Genomic DNA, 14,113 nt, shown 5'->3' on the forward strand with positions numbered 1-14,113 from the left:
CTTTCTTGCCACAGTTAAGTGAATCACTGCACTGCAATCACTTGATACGTGCTTTATGCTAGTTCTCTTTATTGCTATTTTTTAAGATATGCTTTTTTCTTCTGATTATTTCTGTTTTCGCTTTGTTGATTCTCATGTTATTTGGTTTGTATTTCTGGTTCATAGCCATTAGATGTTGCAGTTTCTTAACTGTATTGTTGTAGTTACAGTGTCTCAGCTTTTTGGATGAGAAGTGAAATGTTTTCAAGAAAAACAACAACTCCAGTTGCCCTTTGAAAAAAGCACCTTCGGGATAATTATGACCCGGATGAATGAGAATATCACTTCTGTAAATATTAAAATAAAGAACAGATTCTGATTTTGAAAGATTTCTGCCCTGTGTATCCTGTTGAGACACTGCTTTAAAAAATATCATTTTTATTTACAGGTGCCACTTTGATAACAGTTAAATAAATTCAGGTTTACAGAATTATAGATAACTTACTACAAAAGGCTCAATTCCAAATATGTAAAACACAAACTTTTCCCGTTCTTTCTGATGAGTGAAGAAGTTTGAATATTGCAGATTTTTGCACATAGTTGAACAGCAACATCGATGGCACAATGTTTTTGAGTGAATAGCTTTTGGCCATTTTCACTGGTAATTAAATAGAAACCTTCAATTAACAAGCACAATATGCTTGCTTAGGATATATAACAATTCTTATGATGAAATCAGTCTTTGAATATATTTCCTTTAGGTGAAGGAATTTCCCGCTTCTTCTTACTAATTAATTGGCTTACTATCACTTGATACAGGTAGTCCTTGACTTACAACCTTTCATTTAGTGATTGTTCAAAGTTACAACAGCACTGAAAAAAGTGACCAATGACCATTTTCACCCTTACGACCATTACAGCATCCCTCTGATCACATGATCAAAATTCAGACATAAACATATTTATGATGGTTACAGTGTCCCAGGGTCCTGTGATCACTTTTGTGATCATCTGACTGACAAAGTGAATGGAAAACCAGATTCACTTACATCTGTGCTACTTAATAGCTGCAGTGATTCACTTAATAAGAAATATCATAAAATGAGGCAAAACTCACTTAGCAACTGCCTTGCTTAGCAACAGAAATTGTGGACTCAAATATGGTAGAAAGTCAACAATTATCTGTACTCACTTTCCAAAGTGGGCATTTAAAATCAAATACATAAATGTATTAACCCTGCTTCTTTAAATTAATTTACTCAGTAATAAATCCCAGAGAATCTTTGGGCCTCCAAATATACTTAAACAACATAGTTCTAGAAAAAAAGATTCATATATCCATGATCTTTAATGAGCAGAAAATAGAGAGTGACCGCCAACTATAAAACCATGCTTTTAATAGATGTTCCCTGCAATTAAGAGTTCAGCTTAAGGTTTCCTTTCAACATGAGGTATGGTAACTTCTTCTCTTTAGAATTATCATTCTGTTTTCACTCCGTCTACCTTATATGTTTGTGTGGAACAAATACAGAAGGGAACACCATATGTGCTGTCTTGATCTCCTGGGGAAAAAGGGAATATTTCAACATTTAAATTGAATGGATGTGCATCGAGGTGTCCATGAAGGTGTGCAACAGTGAAATGTATATATGATACTCTGATGCAAAAGATGTCTGGCTGCAAGTACCTAAGGATGGAATTTGTGTCATGACTTCCTTTTAGCAACATTTTTTTTGCAACAGATGTTTATGGATGGGTAATATATTGGGATGCTAAGCCAGATTTTACTTTTTCCTATGCACTGCTTGGAGAGTCCCAGCAATGGGTTAAATTAGTCTGGTTGCCCTGGGACTGAGGAATCTTTTTCCTTGGCCACGCCTCCTGGTGCCTCGTGACACCAGATTTTTTCCTCAGTCTGGCCCAGTCAGGGACTAATTTAGTGAGCTCCAGCTTTAAATTTTAATCCAAGGCTTGGACTCTCCTTTTCTTTTCCTTTTTATTCTGAATTTTTGCCTTTTTCCTTGCCATTTGAGTTTTGTTCTTCATTTCTTCTCTTCCCAATGTTTCCTTCGATCTACAAATGACTGCAAGCTGCGAGCTGCAAGCTGAGGTAGGAATGGACATGGGGGGTGCTCCGCTGCCCGCGCCACTTGTGGATGGCAGTGGAGGTCCTTTTAATTTTTTCCTCTTCATTTGAAGGGCAGCGGTGCTCTTGGTGGCTGCCGGGAGTATGCGAGGTGATTTTTTGCTGATTTTTCACTTGCGCTGAGCCACGGAAAACCTGGTGGCCACATTGCAACCACACAGTTGCCATTTCTCCTCCACCCTCTCATGAGTGCGGTGGCCATTTTGGAAGGGCTTTTTTGCGCCCTTTTTTTATCGAGCCTTTTGCTGCCTGTCCGTCAGCAGATCACCACTGAGTGGCTAGCTGGCTGTCGTCAGGGCTCCAGAAGGGCCGCTACCACTCTCATTGGCATTAATTGAGGCAGCGCTGGTGTTTTGGCTGCCACACAGTCATTCAACAGAACAGAGGGGGTTGCTTTTCATCTCTGATCCTCTTCGACTGATCTGCGGGGCTGCGCAACTGATATTGGTTCCCAGGTTCCCTACACTCCATTGTCCTCACTCGCTGAAGACTCAGAAGGCCTCCAGGCATCACATATGCTTCTGTTTCACTTAGTGACAACTTCTCCTATTTGTCTCACTTAGTGATGGATTTGCTTTCCAATGCAGAACAGTCCTCATCACGTGCATTGGTCTGATCCGCTCAGTGAAGGCTCGTCCATTGTATCTCACTTAGTGATGGTTTTCTCCATCTTGTCCCATTTAGTGACAAGGTCTGCGCATCGAATTGGATGGCGGAGACATCATGCCCTGCAGACCTGGAGCAGCCAGGACCATCATCTCAGGTTCCTCCAGTGACTCTGGCCAGTCCAAGATCTCTGGCAAGAGCAAGCAGCCTAGAAGGGGCAAGGTGGCAAGACAGACCAGTCATCCATACCATCCCTCATCCTCTGTAGCGGATAGGGATGCTGAACGCCGGCAATGGGCATTCGAAAAGCAATTTGAGAAGGCCCAGCACCAGGCAGCTCAATCCACTCAGCAGGCTCCTACTCCAACAGCGCCACCCCCTCCTCTCCCTTCTATTGGGGATCCCGTGCGAGTCATTGAGGAGGAAGTGGAATCCCAAGATCTATCACCTGACATCTCCATGGTAGACCCCGGTTCTTCGGCGCCTTCCTTTGTTTCTGAGGTGGCTCCTGGGGCAGTGGTGCAGCCGGATTGGGGGGGAGGGCTCCAGCTCCATCTTTCGTAGGACAGGCACCCCCCTCTCCCAGAGCTGGGTCTAGGGATGACCAAGAGCCTGAGCTTTCCGCCCACATGCAAGCAGTCGTTGCCCGTGCAATCTTTCAAGGTATTGCAGAGGGCCCTCAGAAAAAAGGTCAGGCTTCAACTAATCCAGCTCCACTCAGGCCAGGAAAGAGGCACCCACCACTGCCCGCAGGGTACGTTACCCTTCCTTGGAATCCTCAGTAGTCAGTGAGGCTTCGGCCTGGGAAGACCCGGAACAGGAGCTGTTGGAGGATGAGGATATCCCCACGGACTCTCCTGCTTTCTCAGGGCTCTTCCAAGTCCACACTCTTCAAATCTATTCTGCATAAAGCCAAGGCCATTACCCAGGTGGGCATCAAGGCCCAGGCTGCCCAAGGCTCGGCTGAGCCTCCGGTGGCTAATTCTAATGAAAGTATGTTTAAGTCTCAGGCCTCACCACAGGAGCTGGTTCCTGTCCCCAGCCTTTTCATGGATGTAATTCAGTGACAGTGGGTCCAGCCGGGTTCCCTTGCCGTGCCCAGTGGTGGGGATAAGATGTTATATTCTGTGGAACCTGCACTGGAAGACATCTTAACTCTACCTTCGGTGGACGCTCCAATAGCAGGCCTCACCTCCAATTCTGTTCTCCCAGAAGACCTGATGGAAGTTCTTAAGGCAGAGGACAAAAAGGTGGAGAAGGCCTGCCACAAGTCCCACCAAGCAGCAGCATGGGCCATTAAGGCATCTTCCTCCGCTTTGTTCTTTAACAAGGCTTCGATTATTTGGCTACGGGAGTTACAGGCTAAGCTCCCAGCAGGGGACACTCACCTCCGCCAGGACATTACAAAGATCATCGCTGCAGCCCAATACTCTGCCAACGCCTCTCTTAATGTGGCAAAATTTGCCTCAAGGGCGTTGGCCTCCAATGTTACCTCCAGATGCCTCATGTGGCTCTGCCACTGACAGGCTGACCAGAAGAACAAGTGGAAGCTCAGTTCTGCCCCCTTTAAGGGAGCCAAACTCTTTGGGGAAGTCCTAGACTCCTTCCTAATCGAATCTAAAGACAAACATAAGATACTTTCCACTCTGACCAAAAAGCAGGAGCGCAAGTCCACCCCCTATTTCAGGAGGCAATCCTTTTGTTCCAATGATTCCTCCCCCTCCTCTTCCTCTGCCCCAAGATCATATAACCAATCCTCCGATCGTTCCCAGGACAGACAGTCCTTTCGGGACAGGGGAAGGCAGCAGTTTAATTTCCACAAAACCAACTGGGGGGGGTTCTCACAGACCCTTCCGCAAATCCAAGTGACCACCAATGGTCACCTCCCATCGGGGGACGGCTTCAGCTGTTTGCCTCCCAATGGGAGCAGACCACGGAGGACAAGGAGGGTGGAGGGCAATCTTGGACCTCAAGTGCCTCAACCGTCACATTGCATACAGGAGGTTCAAGATGCAGTCCGTACAAACCATCCTCACAGGGATTCACCAAGGGGACCGCCTGACGTCCATCGACTTAAAGGAGGCTTATTTACACATCCCAATTCGGCCACAACACCTTTTAGTACAGGGCTCTACCATTCAGCCTGTCATCGGCGCCCAGGACCTTCACAAAAATTCTGTCAGTAGTCACGGCGCACTTCAGGCGCAGATCCGTAAGGCTTCAATGTTACCTGGACGACATTCTCATTCAATTGCCATCCAGGAGACAGGCCTTGCAGGACCTCCACATCACCATGGGGTCCCTCCACAGCCACAGGTTCTCCTTGAACCTGGAAAAGAGCCACCTTTCCCCGACTACCAAGCTTCTTCACCTGGGGGCAGTGATAGACACTTCCACCTGCAGGGCCTCCCTCTCCCAGGACAGGATAGACAGCCTAGGCTCCCTTGCCCGCATGGTTCAGGGGTCGAGGCAGGTCCCAGTGTTGTTTCTCTCGCAATTGTTGGGAAAGATTATTTCATGCATCTCTGTAGTTCCGTGGGCATGTCTGCATTCCCGGGAGTTGCAGTGGTTACTCCTGTCCCATCAGAGATCCAACAGAAGCAACTCCACCATAAAATCCGTCTTCCTCCAGCAGTGAGAAGGTCCCTCAGATGGGACCAGCCGCTCTTCAGAAAGGTCATCTCTTCAAGGAACCGGAAAAGATTGTCATCACGACGGATGCGAGCCTTGCCAGCTCATGGGACCTTGCATGACTCAGGGCAAGTGGTCTCCAGTCGAGGCAGCTTGCAGCATCAACTTCCTAGAGCTGCGGGCAGCCAGGCTTGCCCTGCATCATTTTCAACAGGACATTCTGCATCAGCACATACTCTTGATGATGGACAATGTGGCCACCAAGGCCCACATAAATCACCAGGGCGTCACAAGGTCCAGAAAGCTCATCGCGAAGGCAGAGAGGCAGGTGGGAGGAGTGTCACATCGAATCTCTTGTTCCGATCACATCTCGGGGTGGACAACACCCAGGTGGACTGGTTGAGCAGGACCACCATAGACAATGCAGAGTGGAAACTACACCCGGTCCTGTTTCTCCAGTTGTCTCGCAGATTCGGCACGCCAACGGTCGACCTGTTTGCCACCTGCGAGAACATGCAACTCCAGCAGTTCTCCCACTTCCACTCGCCAGGGGCAGAGGAGACGGATGCTCTCCGCTGCCGGTGGCCCCAGGAGCTGCTAAATGCCTTCCTGCCTCTGCCCCTGTTACCACAAGTGATCTGCAAAATCATTGTGGAGAGGGTGGAGGTACTGTTGGTCGCACCTCACTGGCCTCGGAAGTCCTGGTACGCCGACCTTGTCAGCTTGTCGGTGTCCAGCCCGTGGTGAATCCCTCAGGGTCAGATCTCCCTCAGCCAGGGGGCCATAGTTCATCTGGACCCCCAGTGGCTCCAGTTGGCCTTCTGGCACTTGAGGGGGACCTCCTGAGGAGGGACGGCCTTTCAGAGGAGGTGATACATACCATCCAGGCATCCAGGCGTACTTCGATGACCAGAATTTATGACTCCACATGGTCCAGCTTCGCCAAGTGCTGTGACAATCTCCAATTAATTCAGTCACAGCACCGGTTCCCCGTGTATTGGACTTCTTCAGGAGGGCCTCGACAAGGGACTTGCTCTTAACACCCTCCGTTGCCAGGTAGCTGTCTTATCCACCGTTTGGTCAGGGACCTCAGGCCAGCCCCTCAGCAGGAGCTCGAGGATTAGGTGATTCCTTAAGGGCACTTCCAATTTACACCCTCTGGTGGTCTACCAATATCTGACTGACAACTATCTGTGGTCCTTCAGGCTTTCACTTCAGCTTCCTTCGAACCGCTGAGTACTGCTTCCCTTCGACACCTAACTCTCAAAACAGTTTTCCTTGTCGCAATAACATCTACGGGGTGCATATCTGAGCTGTCGGCTCTATCGGTCTGCAAGGATCTTTGTATCATCCATCTGGATAGAGTTGTCCTGCGCCTGGACCCGGCCTTCATCTGAAAGATCTACACCTGGTTCCATAGGGCGCAAGAGATCATATTACTGAACTTTTGCCTGCATCCCAGGCATCCGAGGGAACGCGTCTGGCACACGCTGGACATGAGACGGGCTCTGCGAAGATACTTAAAATGGACAGTGGACTTCCGCAGATTGGAGGCCCTCTTCCTGTCGTTCCAGACAGGGTCCATGGGTAAGGTGTCCTCTGCTACTATCGGCAGGTGGCTGAGAGCATGCATTGTGGCTGCCTATTAGCATCAATCCAGAACTGTTCCTCGGAATGTCACCATTCATTCTACGAAGAGTGCCGCCACCACAGCGGCCTGGGCAACCCAGGCTACCATAGACAACATCTGTGGAGAGGTTATGTGGTCATCTTTGTCAGACACTATAAATTGGACATGTTTGCATCAACCGAAGCATAGTTCGGCAGGTGGGTTCTCCAAGGGGTTGTTTGCATGATCAAATCCCCGGACAGACTTTCTTCCCATCCTAGTGACATGTAACTTGGTATGTCCCATTGCTTGGACTCTCCAAGCAGTGCACAGGAAAATGCCCATTGGCTTACCTGAAGGGTCCTTTTCTGTGCACTGCGGGAGAGTCCAACCCGCCCTGGGTTATTTCGCCCAGGGATTCGGTACCATCAGTTACCATCGGACTTTTCTCTACTCATCAGCATACCTATGACCTTCACTGGATCCAGAGATCATCACGAGGCACCAGGAGGTGTGGCCAAGGAAAAAGGTTCCTCAGTCCCAGGGCAACCAGACTAATTTAACCCACTGCTAGGACTCTCCACAGTGCACAGAAAAGGACCCTTCAGGTAAGCCAATGGTAAATCTACTACTCTCATCATTTAAAAAAAAATAAAGTACTTAAATTTAAATAAAATTTTAGGAAAATGAGGACCCAGATTTTTGGGGAAAATATACTGCTGTTCTAAACCACCTGGAAAGTACTGTAAAGCAATATGGGGAAGTAGAGTATATAGGTTTAAGTGCTATTGCTATTGCTACATTGTATTGGCATTCTTTATAGGGTAGCACATACAGGAAATTACAAGACCATGCAGTTTTCATCACTTGAGCCATAGTGACCCAACGGTTAGAATGCAGTACTCCAGGCTACTTCTGCTGACTGCCAGCAGTCCAGCTGTCCAAATCTCACTAGCTCAAGATTGACTCAGCCTTCCATCCTTCTGAAGTCTGTAAAATGAGGACCCAGCAATATGCTGATAATGTAAACTGCTTAGAGAGGGCTGTAAAGCACTGTGAAGCAGTATATGTCTAAGTCCGTAATGGCGAACATATGACATGCGTGCCACAGATGGCACACAAAGCTCTCTCTGTGAGTACGCGTGCCATTGCCAACTGCTCTTCCGGATTTCATCACGTCCATGCGTACCAGCCAGCTGGTTTCTTCCGGGTTCCGGCGCACACATGCGCACTGGCCAGCTGGTCTTCGAAGACAAGGCGCACCGGAAATCCAGAAGAGAGCAGCTGGCCACCACACGCATACACACCAGCCAGCTGTTCTCTTCCGGGTTCCGGTGCTCTGGCGCGCGGCACTCTAGTTTCAGCACTGGGTGCCAAAAAGGTTAGCCATCACTGATGCTATTGCTATTGATTCCAGAACAATAGAACTAGTAACATTTCAGTTTTTCAAATAAGACCAACAGCTAATGAATGCATTAGGCATTGGATTTAAATATTCTGAGAGTATGCCACTGATTTTGGCAGTTTTGAAAATAATCAGATATCCTTTTCAGCAGTCACAGAAATATTTTCTGTTGCTACAGTAACATTGTAAACTTAAACATAACAGAACTAGAAATGTGCAGTGTAATGTCAGATGGTTAATTATGTCAATGTAGTGGGCAGAATCCTCACATCTCTTTAGGTGCCAAGACTTAACCTGATGATTATCTCATAAAGCTATTACGCTTTTTCATCTAGTTCCAAAACTATCCTTTGCCTTGATAACTTTTGTAGCAACGGTATCTAATAGCCTCATATATAAAAGCAAAACTTAATCGCTAGGTTCTACTTGTAGAAATAGAATTGGAAATAAATTATAATAATATGCAAATCAACATGTTGAAACAAGAGTTTGGAAACTTTTTCTTCTGTTTTTTTATTTTAATTCATGTAATTCGAATGTGCCCAATTAAATGGTTAATTGATATAAATCAGCAACTCCTTCTGGCCCCAGATACTATGCTACAATATTACACAATGGCATAAAATCCCCCTGTGGGTTGGCAAAATCTTACAGCAAATTCACACCGAAATTTTATAACAACTCAGAGCAAGAGTACTGAACATTCCATATGGATTTGATATTTTCATGATGATTATATTAGAGATCAATATTATGTATCAACATTCTCATTACTGTTCCATAACATGCTAAGTAAAAAATGGATTACATTGTTGTTTACAGTTAATATAAGCAGTTAGGTGTTATGGCTTGTTTTGCTTATATTACAGTCTAGATTAGTATTACACACTACTTAATTCAGTCCATTTGTGATGTATTGGGCACAATATGAGTGAAAATCACAATTTATCCAGAGCTAAAAAAAAAAAAAGGTGTATCATGGTTTTCTTTTGCCTTTGTATGTGAGACAAAAAAGTTAAAATTTCAAGTTTTACTTTGTAATAAACTAGAAAGAGAGAGACTTCAAATTTACTTTTATTGGAATATCTTCAAAGAACTTTACTTTTAAGTTATCCAGGAAGTACATAAAATACCGTTCTGGGTTAAGCTTGACACTGTAAGCATTGTTGTAGAAACTAGTGTTCGGTGAGATTTCAATACATTAAAATATAAAAATGAATTCTTAATTTGGGTGATTTCTGTTCTAGATTTTCAATACACCAACAAAGAGGAGAAGGAAAATTTCCTCTGATATAAATCTTCGTGATTTTGCCACCTTTGTCATGGAAAAAGATTCAGCAATATATATATTCCTCCTTAGCTAGAGATGCTAAATTTAACTTGTTTAAGTTGCTGTAAAATAAATTATTTGTATTTATCTACACTTAAAGAGAGCAGATTTCGGGGCTGTATTGTGTTGGGTCAAATTAATTTTTGTATCATTACTGCAGTGACAAAACAGTTGAACAAAAACTAACTAATACTTTGTCTGAAGTGAAATTGAAGTCTTAGATTTTTCAGCATAAAACCAGTCATCAAGAGTGATTTTGGAATCTCTCAATACTAGGCGTGGAATATATCACTGTCTTAACCCTGATCTTAAGTCAGATTTGGGGGTACGTAATAATGGTGTTTTATTGTTTCTTGATGTGTTACAAATACTAAAGTGAAAAAAGGCACTTTTGCAATGTTACACAGATCAAGAGCTGACAAATTAGCTGTGAATTATAAGACTAGGTAAAGAACAGTAGCATCCTCTGCTGGTTGTCCAAAGTATGATTGGGCCCTGTCCTGTATCGTTTAGTATTGGGTTGTGGGTTTTTTTTTGGACCATTTGATTTCCAGGTCAAAAAAAAGGTGGGGGAGTCCATTGCCTTTAATCAGATTTAAAAGATTATAATATGTATAAAGTTGTGGCTTCAAAGTTCTGTATCCAAAGGTAACGGTAAAAAATACTCAGTTTTTCATAAAGTTGAAAAACTGTAAAATGGAAATAAATTCATGATAAATTTCTTTCTTTTCTTTTCACTAAGCCTCAGAAGAAGAAAGTGGGAAACCTTTCCAATGTCCAATCTGCGGCTTGGTTATAAAAAGGAAGAGCTACTGGAAACGGCACATGGTGATCCATACAGGCTTAAAAAGTCATCAGTGTCCTTTGTGTCCATTTCGTTGTGCACGAAAAGACAATTTGAAGTCACATATGAAGGTAAGGCTGGTAAACTCTGGCATTTAAGAAATCTAAAATTGTTATTGGGAATTTTAAAGAAACTCTAAATGAAAAGCAGTATGTTTTTTATAATGTAATTGTTATAAATTCATTTTATCCACCAGAAGAATTGAGAGATACTGGGTTTTTCACTTCATTGGATTTGTTCAAGCAGAGGGTAGATAGGTGCTTCTCAAGACTGTTCTAATGTGAATTTTTACATTGAGCAAAGAAGTTGACTTGGTATCTAAATTGCTTTTCCAACTCTATGATTTTATAATCTAACTACTACTATCTTTGAAAAAAATACTTGTTAATTTTGAGCAATCATCAAATAAAATGGATATGTATGTGTGTATACGGGCACAGGTATATTTTAAACATCCTAGGAAATACTTGGTTTTGGATATAACTTGGGAATCAAGTGTTTAATTTGATGATTTTTATTCAGTGACTCTTGGACAAATGTTCATGTAGCCAAATATTCATCATTAAATTCTTATATATAGAAGGACAACTTTGAGCTCTGTATGCTGACCTTCTCTGTTAAAATCATTGAGATCCTCAAATAAGATGTACAGTACATTATAAATAAAGAAAAATCAGGGCAGGAAGGGAGATGATAAATCAGTAAGTGGTAACTAGCCTGATGCTCTATATATATATCTTAGATGATAAGTCCCATAATCTCTTATCAATGACTTTATCAATTGAATCTTATGAAAATTGTAATACAGAATGTCAGTTTACTGAACATACATATCTTCTACTGAGTCTCTTTCTTGCAGTCCTTATAAGATTCTATCTATATAATTCATTTGCAGATCTCTATGATCTTAACAAGGGATTTGTATTTATTTGAGAGATATGCTATTATCCCTGTTGTTATTATTACTGAATTAGGTTCACCAACACCAGGACCGGGGAGAGACATTTCAGTGCCAGCTGTGTCCATTTACTTCCTCTCGCCATTTCAGTCTGAAACTCCACATGCGTTGCCACCAACATTTTCTGAGGACAGAAGCCAAAGTGAAGGAAGAGATTCCAGAAATGGATGTCAAGATCTCACCACTACTGAGTGACAACTCCAGAATGGGTCAGGAGGTAGATGGAGGAACAGACCATGTAGGGACTACTGCTGCCTCTAGATCTCCTGATGCACTTGGGCAGGTGGGAACTACCATCCCACCTCTGCTAGTCAAAGAAGAACCCAAAGATGACAGCAGTGCCCCCAGCCCCTCTTTAGCCCTCAATGTTGTTGACAGAATTGCCAACAGTACAAAGCTAAAAGATTCCATTGACTTTATGACCAATACAGCATCAGCACTTTTCAGTCAGGATATATCAGTCAAGATGGCTTCAGATTTTCTTATGAAGCTTTCAGGTAAAGATAAACCAAACTTTTTTCTCTTTGGGTTTGGGCCATTTTCTTATGCTTTTTTTTAATACCATGAAAATAATAGCCTCTTCAAGATATTAAAATATATTTCCAGGCATCTTAAATCCAACCTGTGTCTGGGGCCTCATGCAGCTTAGACAGCTAGTAATGTGGCCACAGAAACTTTTAACATTATTATATAGTTTTATAATATAAAACTATATTATGTATTTTATATGAAGCCCCAAAAGGTTACTCTTCATTCAATGTGACCCAGGCAAGCCAAAATGTTGGACACACATACCTTAAATGTTGTTTTCTCTCAAAATAATGCATTTAAATGCATAATGAAACACTGCATTATGCATACATAATTATTTTCCGGATTGCCTTTGGATGCCACCAGCACTAGGAGAAAGTTTCTTAGGAGTATAGTTTGTTGTTTGCCAAATCAGTCTCTATGACTGATCGTATCAACTAACATATAACTATTTTGGTAGTTAAGTTAGTTGTGCACTGTGGTGGACACTTTGAACCCAAAAGGTTCTCTACACTGTGGGTTGTATTTAAAAGCATTTTTTTAAAAAGAAATTTGTAGCAAAATTATACCTCTAAAGTCAAGGCACCATGATATCTTGGCTTTTGAAAAGGGGGATAACTTAGAACAGCATAAAACAAAAGTTCCTACTAATAGGAAACTACTTTACCCTGCAGTTCCAAAAGAAACTGCAACATTTTTGTTGCACTGGCTCCTCTGCATTGAAAGTTGAACTAATTCACTTCTGAAACTAGTTGAGTAAGCGTTAATTGACTTTTATCTACTCCTAATTTTTTACATGTAAAAGGGTATATCACAATGGGAGCATAGACTTGTCCAGTTTGAAGCCATTCTAAAAGAAACCTATTTCCTACAGTAGTACAATTTCAACTGGGTTCAGACAATGTCTAATCATGCTGGCTACTTAGACTCAGGCTGCTCTGTAATACTGCTTTGGAAACGAAACAGTGGATAGATTTTGAATCTGAGCACTTTTTAAAACAAATAGTTTTATTCTTGATTGCTGTAACAACACAGCAGCACTTATACTAATGATCTTAGGTGAATCCTGAAGCTAAAAGCCAGAAAGATCACTGACACATGTCAGGGTATCGCCGATGGCATACAGCATATCTGTTATTAGAACACTGTTAGGTGCATACATTGTTTCTTGACATATTCAAAACTTTTACTTGACATTTATGTTACTTTTTTAAAAAAAGCTATAATGTTCTCTGTGCCCCCATGGTCAGGGTTTTTCTTACTATTCCCTCACTCAACATTTACTAAAGAAAGAAAAAATAAAAATCTGGCAGCTACTTTACTGTGATTTAAGGCCGAAGAATTTTCAGAAGCTGCTATAGAGAAAAGATGTTTGGCAAGTGTGATCTGTAGCTCTTCAGCCTTTTGGAGACTGACAGTGCCCTTTTCAGTGGACATTAATTGATCACCTATGTGTGTTGCATTTCAGTAAAATGCGAGTGCTAGATGAACTGGAGGATCAGCAGAATGTATACCATCCTTTCCTTGGTAATTCCTCACTGATATTTTATATCTATTAATTCACTTTAAAATGCAGTTTTCTGTTCTGAGGATGAGAAACGTTTCTCAGGGAGCTGCAGTATGGGATATCTTCCCCTATCTTTCCTAATTGCAGAATAAAGTGATGGTTATAAGAAGTATTTTCCTGACTCTTCTTATCACCATCAGGGAAAAAAAATTGCAATGCTTACCAGCAGTGGGGAAAAAAATGGACATTTCAGGGTGGCTTAAGGAAATGTTTGATCCGCAGTATCTAAGCTCTTCTACTTCTATGGGCTACTGCTAAACATAAGTAACTGTCTATCGTGGACCTCACCCCATTCCTAAGAGGTCCGTAAAGGGGGTGTGCATAAGCACACCAGCATGCCTACCGTCCCTGTCCTACTGTCCCCATTTATTTGTACTCACTTCCTTTGTTCATGTCCATGTTTATACTTATACTTATTATCTTGTACATGTTTGACAAACCAAATAAATAAACTGCAGTCTTCAGCTCCTTCACTGTTTACAGCCTTTTCCCATTTGCTTGACTGAA

The 14,113-nt window shown here is 42.8% G+C and overlaps 1 protein-coding gene across 6 annotated transcripts in view; it reads left to right on the forward strand.

Moving 5' to 3' along the window:
* ZNF827 (zinc finger protein 827) overlaps positions 1–14,113 on the forward strand; it is a 156,678-nt gene that overhangs the window by 55,250 nt on the left and 87,315 nt on the right. For all 6 annotated transcript variants that reach the window (XM_014059333.2, XM_014059335.2, XM_014059332.2 and 3 more), the window contains exons 3-4: positions 10,449–10,621; positions 11,525–12,005. In XM_014059333.2, the coding sequence (XP_013914808.1) occupies positions 10,449–10,621; positions 11,525–12,005 (654 nt within the window). The remainder of the gene's footprint in view (positions 1–10,448; positions 10,622–11,524; positions 12,006–14,113) is intronic.

This window comes from Thamnophis sirtalis, unplaced genomic scaffold (genome assembly GCF_051295495.1).
Source record: "Thamnophis sirtalis isolate CommonGarterSnake01/CBP01778 unplaced genomic scaffold, rThaSir2_p1.2 scaffold_10, whole genome shotgun sequence".
Classification (NCBI taxonomy): Eukaryota; Metazoa; Chordata; class Lepidosauria; order Squamata; family Natricidae; genus Thamnophis; species Thamnophis sirtalis.